The sequence below is a fragment of the Rutidosis leptorrhynchoides genome, chromosome 5 (genome assembly GCF_046630445.1).
Source record: "Rutidosis leptorrhynchoides isolate AG116_Rl617_1_P2 chromosome 5, CSIRO_AGI_Rlap_v1, whole genome shotgun sequence".
Lineage (NCBI taxonomy): Eukaryota > Viridiplantae > Streptophyta > Magnoliopsida > Asterales > Asteraceae > Rutidosis > Rutidosis leptorrhynchoides.
The window spans coordinates 374,232,617-374,256,310 of NC_092337.1; the positions used below are offsets into that span (position 1 = coordinate 374,232,617).

General features: G+C 37.8%; 3 protein-coding genes across 3 annotated transcripts; 1 reads left to right on the top strand and 2 right to left on the bottom strand.

Moving 5' to 3' along the window:
- Positions 1–2,755: 2,755 nt before the first annotated feature.
- LOC139849747 (uncharacterized) lies at positions 2,756–4,941 on the bottom strand. The gene is made up of 2 exons (XM_071839373.1): positions 3,958–4,941; positions 2,756–2,854 (listed from the first exon to the last, which is right to left on the bottom strand). The coding sequence occupies exons 1-2, from the start codon at positions 4,939–4,941 to the stop codon at positions 2,756–2,758; spliced, it is 1,083 nt and encodes a 360-aa protein (XP_071695474.1).
- An 87-nt stretch (positions 4,942–5,028) lies between these two features.
- LOC139849748 (uncharacterized) lies at positions 5,029–13,065 on the bottom strand. The gene is made up of 2 exons (XM_071839374.1): positions 13,006–13,065; positions 5,029–5,586 (listed from the first exon to the last, which is right to left on the bottom strand). The coding sequence occupies exons 1-2, from the start codon at positions 13,063–13,065 to the stop codon at positions 5,029–5,031; spliced, it is 618 nt and encodes a 205-aa protein (XP_071695475.1).
- Positions 13,066–17,659: 4,594 nt separating this feature from the next.
- LOC139849749 (F-box/FBD/LRR-repeat protein At1g13570-like) lies at positions 17,660–19,161 on the top strand. Its single transcript, XM_071839375.1, has 4 exons — positions 17,660–18,259; positions 18,336–18,443; positions 18,532–18,702; positions 18,838–19,161. The coding sequence occupies exons 1-4, from the start codon at positions 17,660–17,662 to the stop codon at positions 19,159–19,161; spliced, it is 1,203 nt and encodes a 400-aa protein (XP_071695476.1).
- Positions 19,162–23,694: the final 4,533 nt, after the last annotated feature.

Here is a 23,694-nt window from a genome sequence, read left to right on the forward strand (position 1 = left end):
CTTTGAAGATATACGGCACGCGTGTTTTTGTTGTCCTGGAACACGTTTTGGATTCGAGTCCAGGCCTTAGCTGCCGTCTGATCGTCAGCCATGATTGTGCTCATCAAATCATTAGAGATTGTGCCATATATCCATTGCAGGACGATGGCATCTAATCGAGACCAGAGAGGGTTCGAGGTAGCATCAGTTGTTGTAGAAGATGAGTCAGTAGAGGGAATAATGTGATCGATAACGTCATAGGCACGACAATGAATCTTGAAAAGTTGTGCCCACGAGCTGTAGAAGCCGTTCTTGATATCAAGTGTGATTGGGATGAGATTCTTAATATTAGAAATAGCTAGTGCAGGATGATAACGATTGTTTTCTATCATGGTGAAGAGAAGGGATTTTGGACGAGGTGATTTGAAGGGGGAATTGAATGAGAGTTGTGATTTGCAGGAGGATCAATTTTGGCCTGATACCATATTAGAAGTGAATTCCTTGATTCTGTTGATTACATGAGGTGCCGATATATACATCAAGAATGCAGCTAACTTGCCTATTATTATGGAAGGGATTTATATCATATCATCTTCCATATTTACAGAATCTTTTCTATAATTGACATGTGCCTATTGACTTGCTCTAATGCATATTTGTACAGTATTATATCGACAGTAAATATATTGCCTAGACACTTTTATAGACATTGGTTAATAGCGTTTTGTTTAAAGAAACGGTCAGAGTTCTGGGTGATGAGAATACTTTTTAAATATCAACTGATTAGATATATATATATATATATATATATATATATATATATATATATATATATATATATATATATATATATATATATATATATATATATATATATTATGTTGTATACCACATTACCACGTTGTTACTTCATAAAGGTCCCATTTTTTGAGCTCATTCTTTCATTGTGGGCAGGCGAGACCTGTGTTGAAGTTGACCAAATAATACTTGTCGAAAATAAATACCATAAAAAAACTATGATTTGGCAACTGCTATAAAAATAGATTTGTGAACGGTCTGTTTCGGGTAAATAATAGGATACCAATAGATTGTCCATATATCAAGTGTATTACGACTGAGTGTTCCTAGTTGTGTTAGGCGACTTTTTGTAACATCATACTATAAGCTATTTGGGTATTTAACTTTCATTGAGCATCTGTCTCTTGCCATTTGGGAATTTGGCTCTTTGGACTATGAGGTTTATCATTGTTTACGTATATTGGTTGATTTAACTCATAATAAGGATACCCACGTTAAATAGATATGTATTGGCCTACGGTCCAAGACGACTTTACTAGAGTTGTTTCATTGATGATTGGGGAATGCCTTGTGCTATTTATTTATTTATTAGAAGATCGCCTCATCGCCCCCACCGTTAGAAAAACTTAAGCCACGAGTGATCAACATATTTTACTTTCAACCTTGTGTTGTAGCTCATGTGGTAATGACATATCTCTCTTATCGTGAGGTCAGGAGTTCGACTCCGTGTAGTGTAGCATTGCACACAAATTTGTCCATTTACCATTAAATTCCACTCAAGGGTGCCTTCCGTACATTGCGTTGCGGAGGCAGTGGGGGATGAGGGTTTTACCGCCCATGCCCTCGGATTGGGCCGGGTTTCCTCCTGGGCAGCAGTTGAGGGCGAGTTATACAACTGTGTGGGAGATGAACACGTAGGTGGTTAAGTCCGCATGGGTGATCTCGTACTGCAGTTAAAAAACACATTTCACTTTCTAGTAGTGCAATAAATACACAATAGCCAGAAGTACACCGATGAGTGATTAGGCATCAAGCCAAATCAGCACAAGAGTACAAAACTACAGATGTTGATGAATAGTACAACTAAAGTCCATTAATAAGAATACAACAACAACAACAACAACAACAATACCCAATTCCACTAGAGTGGAGTATGGGGGAGGTTAGATGTAGACAGTCCTTTCCTCTACCCTAAAGTAAAAGGGAAGTCATTCCTCCACCCACGGATACCTATCGGTCCCCAGGTAGAGGAAGTCGTCCCTCCCTATTCTGTAGAGCAGAGAGGCTGCTTCCTAGGGACCTCCGACCATAAAGAACCATGAATTCCAATATGTGCAGTAAAAGTATACAAGTAAAGTAGATAAAAAAGAAACTTTACCATGAATAAAGTATATATCAATACGATATGTATAGGTAAATAAAGCATGTAACAAAATAATGTAATATAACATATAATTAAAATATGTGCGTGTCAAATATGCAAGTATAACCAGTCATGTAAGTACAATAAGTATACGAAAACATGTTGGTAAGAAGCATGTAGGTATACTATGCAGTATAAAATAGATGGTATACAATGTAAACATAGACAAATAAGCATACAATGATAGCATAAAAGCATGTGATATGCAAGTATGTATAAATTAATTGCTATATAATGTAATACAAACATGTAACCATATAGTGCAATAAATCCTCTGAAAATGCTACAATAAGTATAGATATATAATATAATCGTAAAATAGGTACAGCCAATACGATAAGGCACACAAGCAAGTAGGCAGGAAATATAAAAAAAAAAAAAAAAAAATGTAAAGTCTAGTCATCTATTCTAATTCTACTCCTCCACAAATTCCTATCAGAAGTCATGTCCTCAGTCAATAAGAGCTCCTTCATGTCAAGCTTCAATCTATCCTCCAACCTACGTCTGGGTCTACCCCTTCTCCTTACGCCCCCAACAACAAGGGTCTCGACTCTCCTAACCGGGGCTAAAAGTAGGCGCCTCAAAACATGTCCAAACCATCTTAGTCGTCCTTCCCTCAGCTTGTTGGTTATGTTCCCAACTTTCAAGTTCTCCCTAAAAACTCCATTTGGTATCAAATCTAGCATTGTCTTACCACACGTCCACCTAAGCATCCTCATTTCTGCCACCTCCATCCTTCTCTCCTGGGCTTTCGTCATTGGCCAACACTCCGATCCGTACAACATGGCCGGTCTGATTGCCACCTTGAAGAATTTCCCTTTCAATTTAAGGGGTACCTTCTTGTCGCACAATACCCCTTTCGCTGCCCTCCACTTCAACCATCCTACTCGTATACGATGTGTCACGTCCTCATCTATCCTTCCCGATTTGTGAAGCATCGAGCCTAAATATCTAAAGGACTCTTGTGGAGGTAAAATTTGGCCCCCAATTCGGACGTCCACAATATCCTCTTGTTCCTCTTCGCTCGTCCTGAAATCGCATCTAAGGTACTCCGACTTAAGTCTGCTAATCCGTAGGCCATTTGATTCTAGGGCGCTCCTCCATTGCTCTATCCTTCTGTTAAGCTCATCCTGGGAATCCGAAACTAATACAATATCGTCCGCGAATATTAGGCACCATGGGATGTTATCTTGTATCCTTTGAGTCAGTTCGTCTAGAATCAAAGCGAAAAGGTATGGGCTAAGGGCCGATCCCTGATGTAAACCTACCTCTACTGGGGAAAACTCAGTGTTTCCTACCGTCGTACGTACGCGAGTCTTCGCCCCCTCATACATATCTCTAATAGTCCTTATATATCTACTTGGGACACCCCTAACATTAAGGGTCTTCCAAATCAGCTCACGCGGGACACAGTCATAAGCCTTTTCCAAGTCTACGAATGCCATGTGTAGGTTCTTTTGTTTTTCCCTATACTTCTCCATAAGGCTTCTAACGATGTGGATCGCTTCTATCGACGAACGTCCTGGCATGAAACCGAACTGGTTCTCTGAAACCTTTGTCTCACGTCGGAGCCTCGTCTCAATCACTCTCTCCCAAAGCTTCATTGTATGACTAAGTAACTTTATGCCTCTATAATTACTACATATTTGCGCATCTCCCTTATTCTTGTAAATGGGAATAACCTCACTAAGTCTCCATTCCATAGGCATCTTTGCGCTTCTAAACGTCATGTTGAAAAGGTTTGTCAGCCATCTAACCCCTTCATCTCCTAGGCACCTCCATGCCTCAATCGGAATTTGGTCTGGTCCTACTGCTTTGTTTCTCCCCATCTTTCGTAGAGACGATCTAACTTCCTCCTGGTTAATCCTCGTACAGAAACAGTTGTTTTGATACTCACGAACCTCATGGAGTTCCCCGTTCCGCTCGGGTCTTTCCCTACAGAATAGGGATGAAAAATACTCCTCCCATCTATTCCTAATAAGGTCTTCTTTCACTATAGTTTGACCCGCTTCATTCTTGATAAATTTGACGTTAACCAAGTCCCTGCTTCTTCGCTCCCTAGCTTTAGCTATCCTATATATGTCATTAGCTCCCTCTTTATAGTTTAGTTTCCTATATAAATCTTCATATGCTTTGTCTTTAGCAATAGCTACGGCCTTCTTTGCTTCTCTTTTAGCTTCTTTATATCTTTCTTCTATCCTAGTTCTCTCTGCAGGTGTCCCTTCTCCAAAAGTAATGAGCTCCCTAAACCTCGTCTGTTTTAACGCGACTTTCGTTTGGACATCGTCATTAAGCCACCACGATTCTCTACTACTCTTATGGGCTCTCGATGTCCCTATTGCCACCCCTAAAGTCTCTTTTGCCACATCTCTGATAGCGGACGCCATGCGGTTCCAAATCTGATCTACATCAGTAGGGGCTACGTAATCCCCTTCTACCCTCAATCTATCAGCAACAGTCGCTCTAAAAGTCTCTGCATTCGCTCCATGCAGGTTCTTCCAAAGGACTCTAGGTTGCACAACCCTGGCCCTCCTACCAACTCTTCCCCGAGTGACTAGGTCCATGACCAACAATCGATGCTGGGAGGAGCAAGTCAATGCTGGAAGGACCTTACAGTCCCTACAAGTCCTAAGTTCCCCTTTACGGAGGAGCAAAAAGTCAATCTGGGTGCTACGACCCCCGCTATGAAAAGTAGCTAACTGAGCATCCCTCTTCTTGAAGAAAGAGTTTGCTACGACCATCTCGTGGGCAATGGCAAACTCCAGGATTGAGCGCCCTTCTTCGTTTCTAGGGCCAAACCCAAAGCCCCCATGGGTTCCCTCGTAACCTTATGCCTCCACTCCTATGTGTCCATTCAGATCACCCCCTATAATCAGTCGATGGTCAGCTGGGCACCCCCTCACTACCTCATCTAACAATTCCCAAAAACTCTTCTTCTCCGCATCACTTAAGCCCGTGTGAGGTGCGTAAGCGCTTATGACCGTGAAAGTCTCCTCCTTAATAATTAGACTAACCGACATAATCCTATCGCTAAGCCTACTCACGTCAATAACGTTATCCTTATGTAGTTTGCCCAAAAAGATACCTACCCCGTTTCGTGCTTTCCTAGAACCCGAGTACCACAACCTATAGTCTTTAATATCTACCGCCCCTTCACCCTTCCATCTAGTCTCTTGAACACACCCTATGTCTATATTACTCTTAAGAAATGTATCAACGAGCTCAATCCTCTTGCCCGTCAAGGTTCCTATATTCCAACTACCCACTCTAATCCCACCCGGGGTAGCAACCCTATTACCCCCTCTAACCCCTCTAGTCCTATCCGCCCCTAATCTAGGAGGACATGACCTCAGGTGATCATAGGTGCTAGTAGGGTCTATATTAACCTATAAAGAAAATAAAAATTGAGAGAATTCAAAACAAAAAAGTAAAATACAATAAAGACCGGGCTATACAATAGTAAACAGTCAAAGTAAGGGAAAAGATAGGAAAAAGATAGCAAATAGTAAGAAATAAATAGATGAGATAAGAAAATAAATAAAAAAACAAGTTCAGCAAGTTAGAAAAATACTCCGTATATTCTAATAATACCAATCACGTAGCTAGTATACAAAAAAGTAAGGCTAACAAGATTAGGATAATACAGTCAAAGTAAGGTTAAGGGTAAAAGAAGTTTAAGGGTAGAAAGAAACAAACACAGCCTTGTGTAAACAAGGAAATTCCGGCAGCGGTGGCTAGCGACGGCACAAGGGCAGCAGGAGGCGGCTGTAACGACCCGACCAAAACCGTTATTGACGGCGTCGTTAACTTAGGTCCCGTTACGTGGTCGCAGTCCCTATATGAGACTCGTTTGACCAAAAGTATGTCGCGTTCATTTGAAAGGTACAAAGTTTAGTTTAACAAACGGATCGACAGTAAGTTTAAGTTTACAAAGTTATAAAGTATGAATGAAATAACTTGCGACATAATTAGTTTGAAACCACAGTTGCTATAAATAGCGTAAGTAAGTAGACAAAAGTTTGAATCCAAAAATGCTATCCCTAGCGTATGCATGCATGGTAGACTCCAATCAAGTAATCAAAGAGTGCGGAAGCATGTATCAAGTAGCCATGTATAAACCTGAGAAAACATAGGAGAATCTGTCAACGCAAAAACGTTGGTGAAATCATAGGTTTAAGTAAGTGAGTAAAAGTAAAGTAAGTCGAACCACAAGATTTGCAAAGTTGAAATAATAGTAGTACATTCTAAAAGTTAATATTCACGAGCACCCAATTATCAAAGCTTAACGTTCCGTCCGTTGAATACCCCATCAATTAGTGCTAGAACAACACTGTTCCCGAAAATATATTTCATTCGTAAACGGTAGCGAACCGTTTGAATGAGGGTTTGTCAAACCCATATGGCCATATAACATAAGTTCTCGCTTACACCATCTGATGTAACTAATGATAATCGGATTGAGGATTTTCTTTCTAAACTCGTATGTAGAATGTTTGTTTTCCCGTTCTTGTGTTCACTTAGTTCAAAAGAATCGTTTATGTTTTCTCATCCCAAAAGTAAGTTCAAAAGAGTAAAAAGTGGGACTATGATCTCACCTCGAGTGCACGAGTATAAAAGTACTTCGCAAAGTAAACGTGTGCATGAAAGTTGCTTAGCCTTGACCTAAACAATTAAGTTATATCAATTAACCGTTACGACACAAGGTCGGGCGAAATGTGTTCAATTAGTCCTATGGCTCGTTACGACTCGAATAGTATAGCATGTGAATCACGTTGTCAAGTTTCATGCAAGAATCAAGTATAAAAGCATGTTAGAACGATTGTATAAAAGTTTGGTTAAGTTTGACTAAAAGTCAAACTTGGTCAAAGTCAACGAAAAAGTCAACACGTTCGGGTCGGGTCCCGAACTATTTTTCTAATCTTAGAAATCATATATGAGCATGTTGGCCAAGTTACATGTTAATCGGAGGTGCGTAGCATAGCAAACATTTTTCGAAATTTGACAAAGTAGGTCAGAATCTGACCACGGCATATGCCGCGCCGCGACAAAGCTGGCCGCGCCGCGGCATTACACGCGAGCTGATACCTGGCCAGTTTCAGTTTTCTAAGTCTCAACCCAAAACCTTTTTATGCATAAAACACAAACCGCAAACACTTAGAACTCGCATCTTATATCGTTGGAAAGCTCTTTTGACAAGGAATACAATTAACTACCTTTCACAAGCAAACACATCAATTACAATAACCGAAAACTCGTCAATTGATCAAGAAAGGTTAATTTTCAAAGTTTCAAGTTCGTAAAACGTATTTTATGATTCGGGAATCCAATTTACACATACGATATGCCGTTTTGAAGGTAATGAAGCATACATTACAACTAAACACTTACTAATAACATTTCATGGCATTCGAAACATCAAAAGCTCGTTTTAAGTCTATCAAACCCTAACCAAAATCCGCAAAAATCAATATTCATGTTTTTGAAGTTTCCTTAATCAACCTACGCATCAAAACGAAGCTAGTGATACTAGTAACACAATTAAAACATGCACTTTAACAATCTAACAACATTAACTCATCCAAAATCAAGGATTAAGCTAACCCATTTCAAATGTTCAAACGAGTTACTCAAAACAACGAATCGAGCAAACAAAACATATATTCATGTTATACACGAGCCATAGACACTAACTAACACAATTTCAAGTCAAAAACACGAATTTAAAGAAATCTAGAGTTTTAGAAATGTTACCCAAACGAGATGAAGTTTGTATCAAAATGTAGAGGATGAAGAGAGGATCACGAAAATGTAATCGGATTTGTTGTGAGCTTCCAAGATTGAATTTAGATGATGAATGATTGAATTGGGTGTTTGTGTGTGTGTTCTTGATAGAGAGAAAGAGAGAGAGGTGGAGGTGATTGAATGGAGGAGGGTGAAGGTTGACTAGTTGACCTAGTCATCTCTTTGCCCTCTTGGCAAGTTTAGTCCCTCAAGTTTCAAAGCGGGTGCGGGAATTAACCAAACGAATATTTTTAAAACGCAAGTTAACGAGAGATGTTATAATTAAATGGCGGAATTTTTATGAACGTTAGTCAACGGAAACTACGAATTTAAATAACGAAAGGTATTATTTAAAAGAAAAAGACGGTGTTAAAAATAAATTTAACGGAAAAACGCGGGATGTTACATTATCCACAACTCAAAAGAAATTTCGTCCCGAAATTTAGTTGGAAGTAGTAGTTGTTGAATCTTCCTCGAGATTTTGTGTTGCCAATTCTACGAATGAAGGAGAAGTACGTTCTAGGGTATTTCAACGAACCTGAAGGTCGGGGTCGTATGTCGTTTTAAGGTTTGGTTCCATGATTTTATGGTTTCCGGTCCTCCTAGGAAGTGAGGTTCATCGTCGATAGTGAGTTCATCAAAGAAGATAACAAGTTCTCGTTTCGCAAAACACGTCTTTGAGTTGATACATCGAATGTAGGATAACGGAGACCCCAAAATGAGTCGGAAAGGTCTAAACGGCTAGCGACGGGTCCAAAACACCCCAAGAATTTAAAGGGTCAAAATATCGCGGATTTAGCTTCCTACGTTTTCCCGAAACGGATTGCACCTTTCCAAGGTGCGACTCTTAACGTGACGCGGTTTCTCACGTGGAATTTGAAATGTTTACGTCTAAATCGGCGTAGCTCATTTGGCGACAACGAGTCGTGTTGGGTCTTTCTTGGATATGGATAAGTTTTCTCGGTCGCTCATGCATAATCCCGGTCCCGGTGAATTGGTCATCGTTTACTTGGTTCGACAAAAGGAGAATGACGTTTCAGGTCACATGTGGTTCCAAAAGGAGTGACGTTAAAACTCGAATGAAAATCATTGTAGTACGAGGATTCGGTTAAAGGAAAATACTTTTCTCAAGTAAATTTGAAGTTAGTAATACAAACTTGTATTATGGTTTCCAAGGTTTAAATCGCATGTTTGTTCGGTCCGTCGGGTTGCGGATGGTACGCGGTACCCATGCCTAAACGTGGTCCCGAGGCTTTTTGTAAGGTACTCCAAAATCTAGAAGTGAAACGAGGATCTCGATCCGAAACGGGGTACATTTCCCTAAGGCGTATTGAACAAGTTTGCTAGGAATTGAAAACGTTAGCTAGGACAAGTTTCTCAAGAAAAATTCGCGTCGCGGAAGATCTATCGGTTTCCAAAAACGTTCGTCGGAACTATTCACCCTCGAGGTGAATACTAGTATAACGTGGAGAGTCTCTTCCCCCATTGAGAGTTTAGAGTAAAGATTTCCTGAACCGGAAGTACGAGTGTGATGAGAGAGAAGTTTCCGCCTCGGTGCGAGCATAACGAGTAAATCGTAATTAGTCAATAAGACTGTGCGAGGACGAGATAGTATACACGTGTAACATACGATTGAAGTCGAGAGGAATCGGTAATTCATTCGGAAGCATAAGTATAGTTCGACAAAAGTCGAAGGGGTGTCCCCGGTATGGTTGTTATCAATTTTCTCGGGGTTTTCGGATGTCCAAACATGAAAGGATGAAGTCATGTACATGGCACATGGTGGTGTTTAGGTTGATCGAGTCTAACCACCATCACGTGTCACTAGAACTTTGGTATGTCTTACCGTAATATAACCACGTTGATCGAGTGTCGTTATATTACGCTAACTCATACCTCCATCCCCACATCACTCTATAGATTCAAGTTCGTGTCATCGCGAAAATCTAAAATGAACAAAATGTAACGACGTCTCAAACGTGACTCGTATTAAATCGAAAGAATTAGTGCAACTATAAACAAGCGTTCCCCGAGGGAAGTGTATAAATGATTGTTCACGTCAATGTGGTTCGAGTCAGACAATAAGGTATTCAGGTATGACAAGAGTAACGAGTAGCACGCAACCGTAGTGGTAATTGTTGATGACGATACTCACCTAGAGTAGTGATGGTAGTAACACCAAAAGTAGATAGTAAGAAACACCAGTGGGAAACCGATAGTAAGTTGAAACGGTGGCAAATAACAATCCGGGAGACAGAGTCCCCGAACAAGTGTGACTAATGAAGTCGTCGTCATCCATACGTGTATGAATCATGAATTTACGCGTGTTACCAAAAAGTGGCGGAATACGAGTTCGTATGATGAAGGTTGGGTACCATTAAAAAGTTTGCCTAAGAATGATTCGAGTATAATGCACAAGTAGTCAAGTAAGTGCTATCTATAGCAATGTATGTCAGAATGCAAATGCTAACTATCCGGTTGTAGTCTAGACTCACTAATGCGTCCTAACGACTCTGTTAGACACACTAATGCACGTCCTAGTTCCCTACAACCAACGCTCTGATACCACTTGTAACGACCCGACCAAAACCGTTATTGACGGCGTCGTTAACTTAGGTCCCGTTACGTGGTCGCAGTCCCTATATGAGACTCGTTTGACCAAAAGTATGTCGCGTTCATTTGAAAGGTACAAAGTTTAGTTTAACAAACGGATCGACAGTAAGTTTAAGTTTACAAAGTTATAAAGTATGAATGAAATAACTTGCGACATAATTAGTTTGAAACCACAGTTGCTATAAATAGCGTAAGTAAGTAGACAAAAGTTTGAATCCAAAAATGCTATCCCTAGTGTATGCATGCATGGTAGACTCCAATCAAGTAATCAAAGAGTGCGGAAGCATGTATCAAGTAGCCATGTATAAACCTGAGAAAACATAGGAGAATCTGTCAACGCAAAAACGTTGGTGAAATCATAGGTTTAAGTAAGTGAGTAAAAGTAAAGTAAGTCGAACCACAAGATTTGCAAAGTTGAAATAATAGTAGTACATTCTAAAAGTTAATATTCACGAGCACCCAATTATCAAAGCTTAACGTTCCGTCCGTTGAATACCCCATCAATTAGTGCTAGAACAACACTGTTCCCGAAAATATATTTCATTCGTAAACGGTAGCGAACCGTTTGAATGAGGGTTTGTCAAACCCATATGGCCATATAACATAAGTTCTCGCTTACACCATCTGATGTAACTAATGATAATCGGATTGAGGATTTTCGTTCTAAACTCGTATGTAGAATGTTTGTTTTCCCGTTCTTGTGTTCACTTAGTTCAAAAGAATCGTTTATGTTTTCTCATCCCAAAAGTAAGTTCAAAAGAGTAAAAAGTGGGACTATGATCTCACCTCGAGTGCACGAGTATAAAAGTACTTCGCAAAGTAAACGTGTGCATGAAAGTTGCTTAGCCTTGACCTAAACAATTAAGTTATATCAATTAACCGTTACGACACAAGGTCGGGCGAAATGTGTTCAATTAGTCCTATGGCTCGTTACGACTCGAATAGTATAGCATGTGAATCACGTTGTCAAGTTTCATGCAAGAATCAAGTATAAAAGCATGTTAGAACGATTGTATAAAAGTTTGGTTAAGTTTGACTAAAAGTCAAACTTGGTCAAAGTCAACGAAAAAGTCAACACGTTCGGGTCGGGTCCCGAACTATTTTTCTAATCTTAGAAATCATATATGAGCATGTTGGCCAAGTTACATGTTAATCGGAGGTGCGTAGCATAGCAAACATTTTTCGAAATTTGACAAAGTAGGTCAGAATCTGACCACGGCATATGCCGCGCCGCGACAAAGCTGGCCGCGCCGCGGCATTACACGCGAGCTGATACCTGGCCAGTTTCAGTTTTCTAAGTCTCAACCCAAAACCTTTTTATGCATAAAACACAAACCGCAAACACTTAGAACTCGCATTTTATATCGTTGGAAAGCTCTTTTGACAAGGAATACAATTAACTACCTTTCACAAGCAAAAACATCAATTACAATAACCGAAAACTCGTCAATTGATCAAGAAAGGTTAATTTTCAAAGTTTCAAGTTCGTAAAACGTATTTTATGATTCGGGAATCCAATTTACACATACGATATGCCGTTTTGAAGGTAATGAAGCATACATTACAACTAAACACTTACTAATAACATTTCATGGCATTCGAAACATCAAAAGCTCGTTTTAAGTCTATCAAACCCTAACCAAAATCCGCAAAAATCAATATTCATGTTTTTGAAGTTTCCTTAATCAACCTACGCATCAAAACGAAGCTAGTGATACTAGTAACACAATTAAAACATGCACTTTAACAATCTAACAACATTAACTCATCCAAAATCAAGGATTAAGCTAACCCATTTCAAATGTTCAAACGAGTTACTCAAAACAACGAATCGAGCAAACAAAACATATATTCATGTTATACACGAGCCATAGACACTAACTAACACAATTTCAAGTCAAAAACACGAATTTAAAGAAATCTAGAGTTTTAGAAATGTTACCCAAACGAGATGAAGTTTGTATCAAAATGTAGAGGATGAAGAGAGGATCACGAAAATGTAATCGGATTTGTTGTGAGCTTCCAAGATTGAATTTAGATGATGAATGATTGAATTGGGTGTTTGTGTGTGTGTTCTTGATAGAGAGAAAGAGAGAGAGGTGGAGGTGATTGAATGGAGGAGGGTGAAGGTTGACTAGTTGACCTAGTCATCTCTTTGCCCTCTTGGCAAGTTTAGTCCCTCAAGTTTCAAAGCGGGTGCGGGAATTAACCAAACGAATATTTTTAAAACGCAAGTTAACGAGAGATGTTATAATTAAATGACGGAATTTTTATGAACGTTAGTCAACGGAAACTACGAATTTAAATAACGAAAGGTATTATTTAAAAGAAAAAGACGGTGTTAAAAATAAATTTAACGGAAAAACGCGGGATGTTACAGCGGCGGAATTAGCGAAGCTTCGTTTTAATACCTGTGAAAAGAACAGAGAAAGTGCCCGGAAAAAATTCCGGCGAACTGAGCGACGGCGCATGACGGCGCGTTTCGAAACGCTTGCCGGCGAAAATCGAACTCACAGAATCAGAAAAATGCCGCAAGTTTAATGATGTAGGTTACGGCTTCTAATTCAATAGGCAGCTGAAGCGGCCCTGGTCAGCGGCGGTACACGTCCACAATTAGCGGCGTTAACCGGCAGCAGTCCTCGGCGGTACACGGCTAGCAGTCAGCACCCTCTTGGTGATGGAGCCCTGCAAAATTTAGAAAAAGATAACGTTTATGGGTTAGTTCTCTCGGCGGCGCGTGCGGCGAGTGGCGGCGGGTGGCACAACAATCGCCGGAAAAAAAGGTACGGTTGGGTCCGGGAAAATTGCGCGAGTTGAATGGTGTAGGTCTCAGCTTCTAATTTGTTCTAGAATGGCAGCAATCGTCCATTAATAAGAATGCCCGAACATATTGCAAAATACGTTTAAGAGCCCAAAGATGTTACTCGTGAATGTCTTGCAAAGACAAATCTATTGAACATAGTAAGATATATCGGGTCACGCAAGGTACTGAATAACACTCGCCAAGAATGTGATAAAGCTTGTGATTAGACACAGGAGAAGCATCAACATAAATAAGACCTTTAAATTGCTAAATATAGGCTCGAGGGGCATTGTCTAGACTATAGCGTTTTCAGCAAAAGGCAATGTGGTTAAGATGTAATGGGTCCCATCAATCCATCATATAGATGATTATTTGAGGATAAGTTCTTGAAATCTAGCTAACGAATAGGTATAAGTCGAGTTTATATTTGACAGATGTTATAGAAAAGTTTCTAGAGCTTTGTATACGAAGGGATAAATGGATAAAAGCTTTATTCATGCACACACTAAAAGTAGATTTTATAATAGGATATCTTTGATTGCTCTGTAACTATTAGTCATATTTACTCAAAGACTTTGTTTTTAATCTTCCTTGATTTATCTCCAGGTCCGATTATGTTGAGACTCGATTGGCGGATGAACTATGTTAAAACCGGAAATACATCATTAGGCAATCAGTGTCGAGTGTTACTGTATATTGGAAAAGCAGCCCCGAGTTAACATACGGAGTATGTTTTTGAGTTTTTCAGGTTGGTTGAGTCCTCAGACAACATACTAATGAACTATAAATGTATAGCGCGTTAAGAAAATAGTCAAACTGATTTTCAGGTTAAGCTTGAGGCTTGAGCCTCCAAGGCTGACGTGTAGGACTTACGTGACACTTGCAAGCTTATTGTGCACAACTGCATGTACGTCATGTTCTTTCGTGCCTAGTCATCGAATGCCGACTGACCCAGGTGCTCTTACGTCATGAGTGTTTCTCATGTCAGCTATAAGAATGATGTCACCCGTGTCGGTAAATTAGTGTAATTGAACCAACGAAGCTTCGCTTCAACGATATCCCAAACACCAGCGTTGGCGTGAGTTAGGTCATGGGTTCAAGCCTCGCTCGGCCCATCCTATTAATCAATCTGTCTGAAATATGGAGCTTCAGATTGACCTCAGAGGGTTTTCTCTCGGATCCATTCAGGATTCAAACCAGGTCCGCATGCCCCTCGGGATGGTTTAAGGATCGGGTTCCTGCAATGTGATTCGGGTTTTCGCTTGACAAATGAGAGTATTCGATGCCGATTGTTGCCTTTCAAAAAAATTGTGTAATTGAGAAATTTGGTCTTTACACTTGGAAATGGGTTAGGAGGTATGAAGTGCACACCCATCTAGTAAAAGTAAAAGACTTCTCGGACTAAAAAACGATCAGGTAGTAATTGTCTTAATTTTATTACTGTAATTGACATTTACATATTGAAGTTTAGTGACACTGAGGTTAGTCTTGTAACCATTTGTGGTTTAATGAAATTAAGACTAGTCTTATAACTATCTTTATGGTCGAATGTTATTAAGATTAGTCTTGTAATGGTTTAATGATTTAAAATTAGTCTTCTAACCACCTTTGTAGTTTAATGTTATTAATATCGGTCTTGTAGCCATCTTATGGTTTAATGTTATCAAGACATAGCTAGGGATGGCAATGGCCACCCGATCCAGTGGATATCCATCCGATCCACTCGATTCGTGATGGATATGGATGAACCTAAATGGATATGGATATGGTAATGGATGAACCTTAAGGGATATGAATATGGACATGAATGAAAAGTTTCATCTATGGACATATCTATTTACACCCGAAATACATATACAAATACATAGATATAAATATATGTTTACATATTTAGTATTACAAATGCATTTACCATTAATTTTACATTTTTTTTCAACCTTATAATAAAATAATTATAATAAAGTAAAATAAAACACGTATATCTAACAAAATAAACATACACATTACATATTTAATTTTTCATAATCTAAGTTTAAAAATAAATTCAACAAATTGTGTTCTATCTACGACGAAGATTACACATTCTTATGGATAGATTTTAATTATGTCGTGTTATATTTTTTTTTGCTATACGACGTTGTTTCTTTCATCGCATATTAGGAAATATTATAACATTTTATTAAAATCCAATGAATATCTATTAAGCCGCTTAATCCAGTTGATATGGATATGGATGGATAAACTGAAATTAAATAGATATGGAATGGATATGAATGTACAAAAACTAAATGGATATGAAGGTGGATACAACGTCACCCGATTCATATCCGATCTATTGTCATCCCTAAACATAGCCTTGTAATCACTTAAGACATAGCCTTGTAACCATTCTTATGGTTCAATAAGACATCAATACATGTCTAGTAACCGCTTCAATTAATTATTAATAATCTTTGTGAGTGTTTGATTGACCTATTAAAATCTTTAATGTTTTTGGATGCCTATAGAAGGAGGAAATGTCATGAGAAAGAAACACAACAAAACATATATTTTACAAGCGGGTTTTTGCTTTGTGCCCCCCACAAATATATTGTCAATGTCTTATTCAAAGTGATATTCGTGTAATTTGACAATAAAGGTTGAATAATTATCTTTATAAAATAATACCTCGATTGAGTGATATATCCGATCGTTGTTTATTATCTGTAGTGAGTCTCATCTAACATAAACCAAAATAAAACCAAAATAAATTACTAGCAAAAACAAGTGAGCCACGAAACTAAAAGAAAAAGAATGCTACGAAACATGAACCTGAAATAAATGAACTCAAATATCCCTAATGAACATGCCGATTTTTTCATCTCCGAGTGAGCTACGAAACCAAAAGAATGCTACGAAACATGAACCTGAAATAAACGAACTCAAAGAAGGCTATGATTAAGGTACTCGGAACAAAAAGACTACATTCTCTTTGGTCTCGAGTTCCTTGAAGGGGTTTTGAGTTTTTGATTTCCTGCCGGAATGCATTTCTTTGCTGCTAAGATTCGGTTTCCGGAACACACTAAAGATTGAGTATTTTGAATGTGTGTCGGAGGACGTACCATTAATGTACAAAATACAAATTTCCAAAACGATAAGATCATTTGTAACGGTGGGTGGCGTTTCTTTGTGGTGTTTCTTGTTTTTTGCACTTTTTTGATTACTATGACGTGTTTCTTTTTTGAGTGGAGTAGTGGTGGTGTTTCTTTTTTATGTTGGTTAAGAGTATTGTGATGATGTGTTAAAATATAATTGGGTTAAGTATTAAAGGGATAAAAATAATATTTTTAAATTAATAAAAAACAAAAAAAAAACAAGAAACGTGTGTTTCTTCTCCCGTTGGAATCGAACGGATGGAAAAGTGACACAACATAAGACACATGGATACAACCAAAATGACGTTTCTTGATTGCCATGTTGACAAGTGATAGACGTCATCGGTCTACACCAATACAAATGGTCTAATAGTAAATGTAAAAGTAAAAGGAATGTAAAGTTTAGAAGTTAAAGGGCTTGGACGTCAACATAGCTAAGATTGTACTTAGCTATTCAGTCACGAGTACAATTTTATTTTAGAACTGAACATTCACGAGTACAATTACACCTCCAAACTCATTTTCACTCATTTCTGCCGAATCATATTCAAAATTGCCATTGCGTTTCAACCATTAATCGCAAGGGTTTAGGACGCTGGATGTGATTTCAAAGGTAAAATCGATACTGATTGTCTGATATTTGTACAAGATTAGGGTTTTAAAAATGACTGATTTAAAACGAGGTTATATATATAACTTTGTTTATCTGTTGATTATCAATTTTATTTATTGCAGCTGTTATAAAATACAGTATTTTTGATACATTATAACAAGTATTAGAGTTGATGTGCTTAACAACTGTAAACCTAGACTGAAATGCATTTATTTGTTGAATCTAATTGCTGGTTACGCGAATTTGATTTTGCATTAATATGAAACCTGGACTGAAATGCATTTCTGTGTTTAACTGGCCCCGTTTGGCTCACGGAATCCAATGAGATTCCGGAGGAATTGGAATTGAATTTAGTAAATTCAATTCCAATTCCGCATGGATCCCATTGGATTCCGTGAGCCAAACAGGGCCCAATTGAATTTTCTTTATAAACCCTAGGACTGAAACGCATGCAGTAATGTTGAATTGATTTTTGCAGTGTTAATTAAAATACGTCGCAACAAGAATTTTCTGCGATGAGAATTCAACGTTTGTCTATCGATAGACTCGGCACTCTTCTTCCAAATATAATAGAACAAATCCTATGTCTTATACCTTTTCGAGAGGCTGTCAGGACATGTGTTCTCTCTAAAGAATGGAGGTACAATTGGACTAAAATTCCCAAAGTTGTGTTTGATTTGGATACTCTTCCAGAGCCAGCAACTGATGATAATAATTTTAATGAGGATAATCTTCAAGAGTCGGCTGATGGGAATAATCTTTTTTGTGTTGTATACCAAATTCTGCTACAGCACCAAGGTCCCATAATGGAGTTTTCAATTTGCATACGTGAGGATGACACCTATGTTGAAGTGGACCAAGTAATGCTTTATCTCTCGAGAATGAATACTGTTAAGAAACTTCGTTTGAGTAATTTTTCTAGAATACCCTTAGATGTCTTCTCGATGCAACAATTGACTGACCTATATCTTCATGAGTGTTATAATTTATGCCTACCAGAGACATTCAATAGTTTGTGTAGCGTTACTACTTTAACGATAGATGATGTAATAACCCATAAGCCAACGCTTTTACATCTTATATCCAAGTGTCCGTTACTGAAAACCCTTAATCTGGTAAGTTCTTAATTACTAGAATATTCATTCTAATATGGGATTTGACCACTTATCTAAATATTATAAGTTTATGTAGCTTCAAGGACCTCATCATATTCCTAGTGACGACCACTGCGGCCTTATTGAGCTATTTGAGTGTTTACATGTTATTGAAAATTTGACTATCTGCCTTTGGGGTATTCAGGTAATATGATTCATCATTTGGCTAAATAACTTTGAATTATTATATTCTTTATGATATGATTGATCTTTGTTTTGGCTTATGTTACAAGTGTTTCAGTGAAGGCGAGCAACCACGAAAGCTTCCAACCTCATTATATAACCTCAAATACATGTGCTTATATGATGTTCTTTTGGGTGAAAACTCTCACTATGACTATGGGATGTCTTTTCTCGCTCTTGTGTTCAGAGCTTCTCCAAACGTGGAGAAAATTAAGCTACAGGTAAGGACAACAAATATATCTTGTATTATTATTATTATTATTATTATTATTATTATTATTATTATTATTATTATTATTATTATTATTATTTTCATGTCAAAATGCACTGAAACTTGAAATACCCCTTTCTTGCAGACATTTACTTTGAAAGGGCTTAGAATGTATCCTATGATGTTAGATATAGACTCAGATGAAGATGAAGAATGGGATGTAGGTGAAGATTATTCAGATATTAAGTTGAAAAATCTGACTGAGTTAGAGATTGAAGATCTTGGTAGCAAGAAGGTTGAGTTGGAGTTTGTGAAGCTTATGTTGTTGATGTCACCTGTGTTGAAGACATTAAAGATATTTCTTAACAAAGAAGTTGCACAGGATAAAGAATTGGAGATGTTAAACTTTTTTCTTAGCTGTCCTCATGCATCTCCGGTGGTGATTATCACTTTACATCGTGATGTTTGAATGCAGGACGTGCAGATGCAATTGGTTTGGTATAATTTTACACAAAAGTGTTGACTGCTACTTGTCTTCTATTTTGGCTCATGGTGGCCGTTTTTGTTACAAATTTGGGCTTTCTGTTTCAAAGCATTAACAGACATGTTTTTTGAATGTTCCAAATTAACTAGTATTTATTAAGGGGCATTTTGTTTAAAGAAACAGTTATAAAGTTGTGGGTGATGAGAATACTCTTTTAAATATCAACTGATGAGAAATACCTACTGGTACGTCAGGATCCGATTGGTCTAGAACATCGTAAGGTGCTGCTCTTCGCGAATCCCAGCATACCCTGGTTGGGATGGGACTATATATTTATTTGTTGTATACCAAGTTGTTACTACATAAAGGTCTGTTTTTTGAGCTCATGCTTCCGTTATGGGCATGCAAAACTTGTGTTGATGTTGATCAAATAATACCTGTCGAGAATGAATACCATCACAAAACTATGATTTGGCAACTGCTATAAGTAAAGTCTGTTTCGGCTAAATAATTACGATACCAATAATTTGTCTATAATTCATAATGGTCAGAGTTGCTCCAGGTCATCATTTTCTTGACACACTTTTTTGAGTCGTGTTATTTGTGGCTCAATTCCATGAGATGCAAAATCAAAGAAACAGCCTTCCTACCAACATATTCAAGTCTATGTATTATACCTTTGATGTTCACCACATAAGCCAAATCAGCATGAAATTACCCAACTACAGATGAGGTTGATGAATAAAACTACTTGGGTCCTAAATAAGAGTACCCGAGCATAGCCAAATACGTTTAAGAGCCCAAATATGTGACTCGTAAGGGTCTTGCATAAAAAGATAGATCTATTGGACATCGTAAGATATATCATGCCACACAAGGTACTGAATAGCACCTGCAAGAATGTGATCCAAACGTTTGTGATGTACTTCTTTCCTAAGAAAATGAAGTTCATTGTGCCTTATATTTTTCTTCGTTCCATTACGCGTATAATTTGTCTAACCAAATAACCCTCCTTTTTTGAACAAGAGTATACAATTTTCATCATCTTTTGTAATATTACTATATTATGATATGAAGGAAGAAACCGAACCTCTTGACTCTTGAGGAGATAACAATTCATGATTTCATGATTATGCTTTGAAATAAACTAGTTTTCGAACCCTCGCTTCGCGCCGGGGGTTCGATTTTTAATGTATTTTATTATGTTTAGTTACGGAGCCTGCGAGTGAAAAATCAACATATATGAATAGTACCCTAAATATTTAGCGTTTTTTTGAAAGTGGCCATTTTGCGTATAGTTAGTGACATTGTGTTCATAAAATTATTTCGAGTTTAAGGATGGTGTCGGAAAAATTTAAATCGTTGCGAGCGAGAAGATATGACCTGTTGAATATTTGAGTGGATTTTATATAAGATATTTTATAAAAATTTTGATTTGACGCTTTAACCCCCTGTGTTGGGGGTCGATTTTAATTTTTGAACAAAGTGTTGGGAGCTTTTGTGGTGTTACTTGAAAGAAAGAAGGGAAAAGGGGAAAAAAAAGTGAAAAGACGAAAATACCCCTGGTACTATTCGGAAGTTTTGTCTAATAGTTAATATGGTAATTTAGTGACTTACCACTATTTTGGGAAAATTTCATTAATTTTCCTCAATGATATATGCATGTGGGCCTTGCATTCACATACAAACTATAGAACCACGATTCCTTTGTTTTGAGTGATTTACCATTTTAATTTTCGACTTTCCTTCACGGTGACAAAAGAAGTCTCGCCTTGATTTCTCTTCATTTTTGTTGACGAACCAACCTTTACGAATAGAAAATCCACTCCTTTTGGCAGTTTTAATAAAAAAAAAAAAAAAAAAAAACAAATGTCTCTTCTTCACTTAAAAAATCTAAGGGTTAGTTTGGTGAAACGAGCTGTGGTGAAACGAGCTGGAGCTGGAGCTTATACCTTTATACCTGGAGATGATAGCTAGAGCTTATTTTAATAAAACGTGTAGCCGCACCTACCTGATATTCGCAAGGTTGCTTTAGCGTACAGACATCGGATGTTGCATGTATTTTTCAGAGCCCGATAATGTCAAGAAGCCTCTGCTGGAGTCAAAGAAGACAAGAAGCCCGCTCAGTAGTGGTACTTAGGGCTATAGCCAGTAGTGGTACTTTTATACATTATGTACATGTAACTATAATTAATATAATTAATGTATGTAGTTGTCATTCTATTATGCATTTTTCCCACCATTATTGTATATTGATCAATTTATATTGACATATTTGTTAAAAAACATATCATAAATGACATTTTTTTTTATCATAAAAAGGAATTCCTTGACTTCAATCATCACAACATAAAATTTTCAACATACAAAATCCAACAAACCTTAATCTCTCGATATACCATACTACACACCATACACCGTGCGTATTGCTTGTTGCATGGTGCGTGTAAAAAAAATACTATATCCGGTGAAACGTGCCTTGGACCAAGTGACACGTACCACACAGGGATATGCACGCAGCGTGCGTGGTGTGTTGTAACTTGTTAGGGGGCATACAGGCAATTACGAAAATGAAACAACCCAACCCATATTTAAATCGGCCCGTAAATTTTTTTTCTTTAATAAATTAATATTTAGGTCCCAATTATGTTTCCAAAACATCATTAACACAAGTAATAAGTTCAATAAACTTTTAAAACATTTAATATATAGTTTAAATATCCGAACGGGCAAACACGACCCGACTATTTTAATGTCCAACAAAACCGAGCATGGTGATTGGGGATACGCTACCCAATCCTAATCGATCCAAAAGCACATCTTCTAAAGCAAACTACGCAAGTCCACTAGTCCCCACGCTTACCCGAGCCATCGCCTCCATGCAAATCTATAAAAATGTAAACAACGAAAGGGTAAGCTAACGCTTAGTGAGTCAGAATATACTACATACATATATATGCATAAAATGGACACGCCACACAAGTAATCAAATAACGCATACCGGAGCATCCAAGCATAAAGGCAAGCTAAGCGACGATCACTAAGCAACAAGCTAAAATAACAACAAATATAAGTTCACCAACGACGATGTGAACAACGCCAATAAGCTACACCCAGAGGGTTAGCTACATCACAACAATACGATAATATAAAACAATATATAAACATCCAGGGTTAACCCCTTAACCCAATACCAAAACCGACTACCAATTACCAAAACGAAGATTGGCCGAACTACACGAGCCTTAGTAAATCCGCATCCACACGAGACTACTATCTTCAATAACACAACACATCAAGGTTGGCCGAACTACACGAGAATGGTCCTATTACACCAATTAAACCCAATCATAGGTGTTAAACACCTATTTTGCCCAAAATGACACTTAAACCCTAATTTTGACCCATTTCAAAATTAGTCAACCAAAACACCTCAAATAATTTCCAATACTTCCATAATCACTAACACTAGTGATTATACACCATTTACTAGCCTTAAACATGGTTAAATCATTAACCAACCCAAAACCCGCCTTCAACACTTATAAACCCGAATCTTGGTGTTAATCTTCAATTAACAACTAAATGGGTTCCATCTATGAATCATACAATCAAAAGCCCCAAATTTGAATGATGAACACAAAAACGAAATTCGGAGTTAGAGCTTACTGCTAGTATCACCTTGAAGCCAAGAACGAGGAGAACAAGGTTGCCTCTTATGACAAAGATCGAATCACGAATCTTCCTTCCCAAATCTCACTTTGAATCAAATGGGGTTTTGAAGTTTTGAGAGAAAATGGAGAAGAAAAAAGGAAAAGGAAAAAGGATAAATGAATGAGTGGACCAGAATAGGGGCTTAAATCTGCCCCATACGTGAAATGACCAAAACGCCCTCATATTTCCTTTAATATTGCAAAAACAGGAACCAGTTCGTCAGTATTGCCGCGCCGCGGCCCTCAACCGTCGCGCCGCGACATATAACGTGGTCTGGTGGTTGCCTTGACACTCTGTCGCGCCGCGACCTTCTGCACAATCTGATTCTGACTCTGGATTTCAGGGACTGAACTTGCCTAACTCCGATTCTGATGTAAATTTTGAAAATGCATAAGTGTTGAAATGTCCCGTTCTTATTGATTAAAAACGTTCCATATTAATTGATTTCGTTGCGAGGTTTTGACCTCTATATGAGACGTTTTTCAAAGACTGCATTCATTTTAAAACAAACCATAACCTTTATTTCATCAATAAAGGTTTAAAAAGCTTTACGTAGATTATCAAATAATGATAATCTAAAATATCCTGTTTACACACGACCATTACATAATGGTTTACAATACAAATATGTTACAACAAAATAAGTTTCTTGAATGCAGTTTTTACACAATATCATACAAGCATGGACTCCAAATCTCGTCCTTATTTAAGTATGCGACAGCGGAAGCTCTTAATAATCACCTGAGAATAAACATGCTTAAAACGTCAACAAAAATGTTGGTGAGTTATAGGTTTAACCTATAT

What these genes read in the sequence shown, in the direction of transcription:
- LOC139849747 (XM_071839373.1), bottom strand. Translation starts at nt 4,941, where the DNA reads ATGGTCGTAGCAAACTCTTTCTTCAAGAAGAGGGATGCTCAGTTAGCT. An exon ending in GGTGCCTAGGAGATGAAGGG is followed by an intron (nt 2,855 to 3,957) that starts GTTAGATGGCTG and finishes TGGAGTTTTTAG; the next exon opens with GGAGAACTTGAAAGTTGGGA.
- LOC139849748 (XM_071839374.1), bottom strand. Translation starts at nt 13,065, where the DNA reads ATGCGCCGTCGCTCAGTTCGCCGGAATTTTTTCCGGGCACTTTCTCTG. An exon ending in TTTCTCTGTTCTTTTCACAG is followed by an intron (nt 5,587 to 13,005) that starts GTATTAAAACGA and finishes TTTTCTTTATAG; the next exon opens with GTTAATATAGACCCTACTAG.
- LOC139849749 (XM_071839375.1), top strand. Translation starts at nt 17,660, where the DNA reads ATGAGAATTCAACGTTTGTCTATCGATAGACTCGGCACTCTTCTTCCA. An exon ending in TACTGAAAACCCTTAATCTG is followed by an intron (nt 18,260 to 18,335) that starts GTAAGTTCTTAA and finishes AAGTTTATGTAG; the next exon opens with CTTCAAGGACCTCATCATAT. An exon ending in TCTGCCTTTGGGGTATTCAG is followed by an intron (nt 18,444 to 18,531) that starts GTAATATGATTC and finishes TTATGTTACAAG; the next exon opens with TGTTTCAGTGAAGGCGAGCA.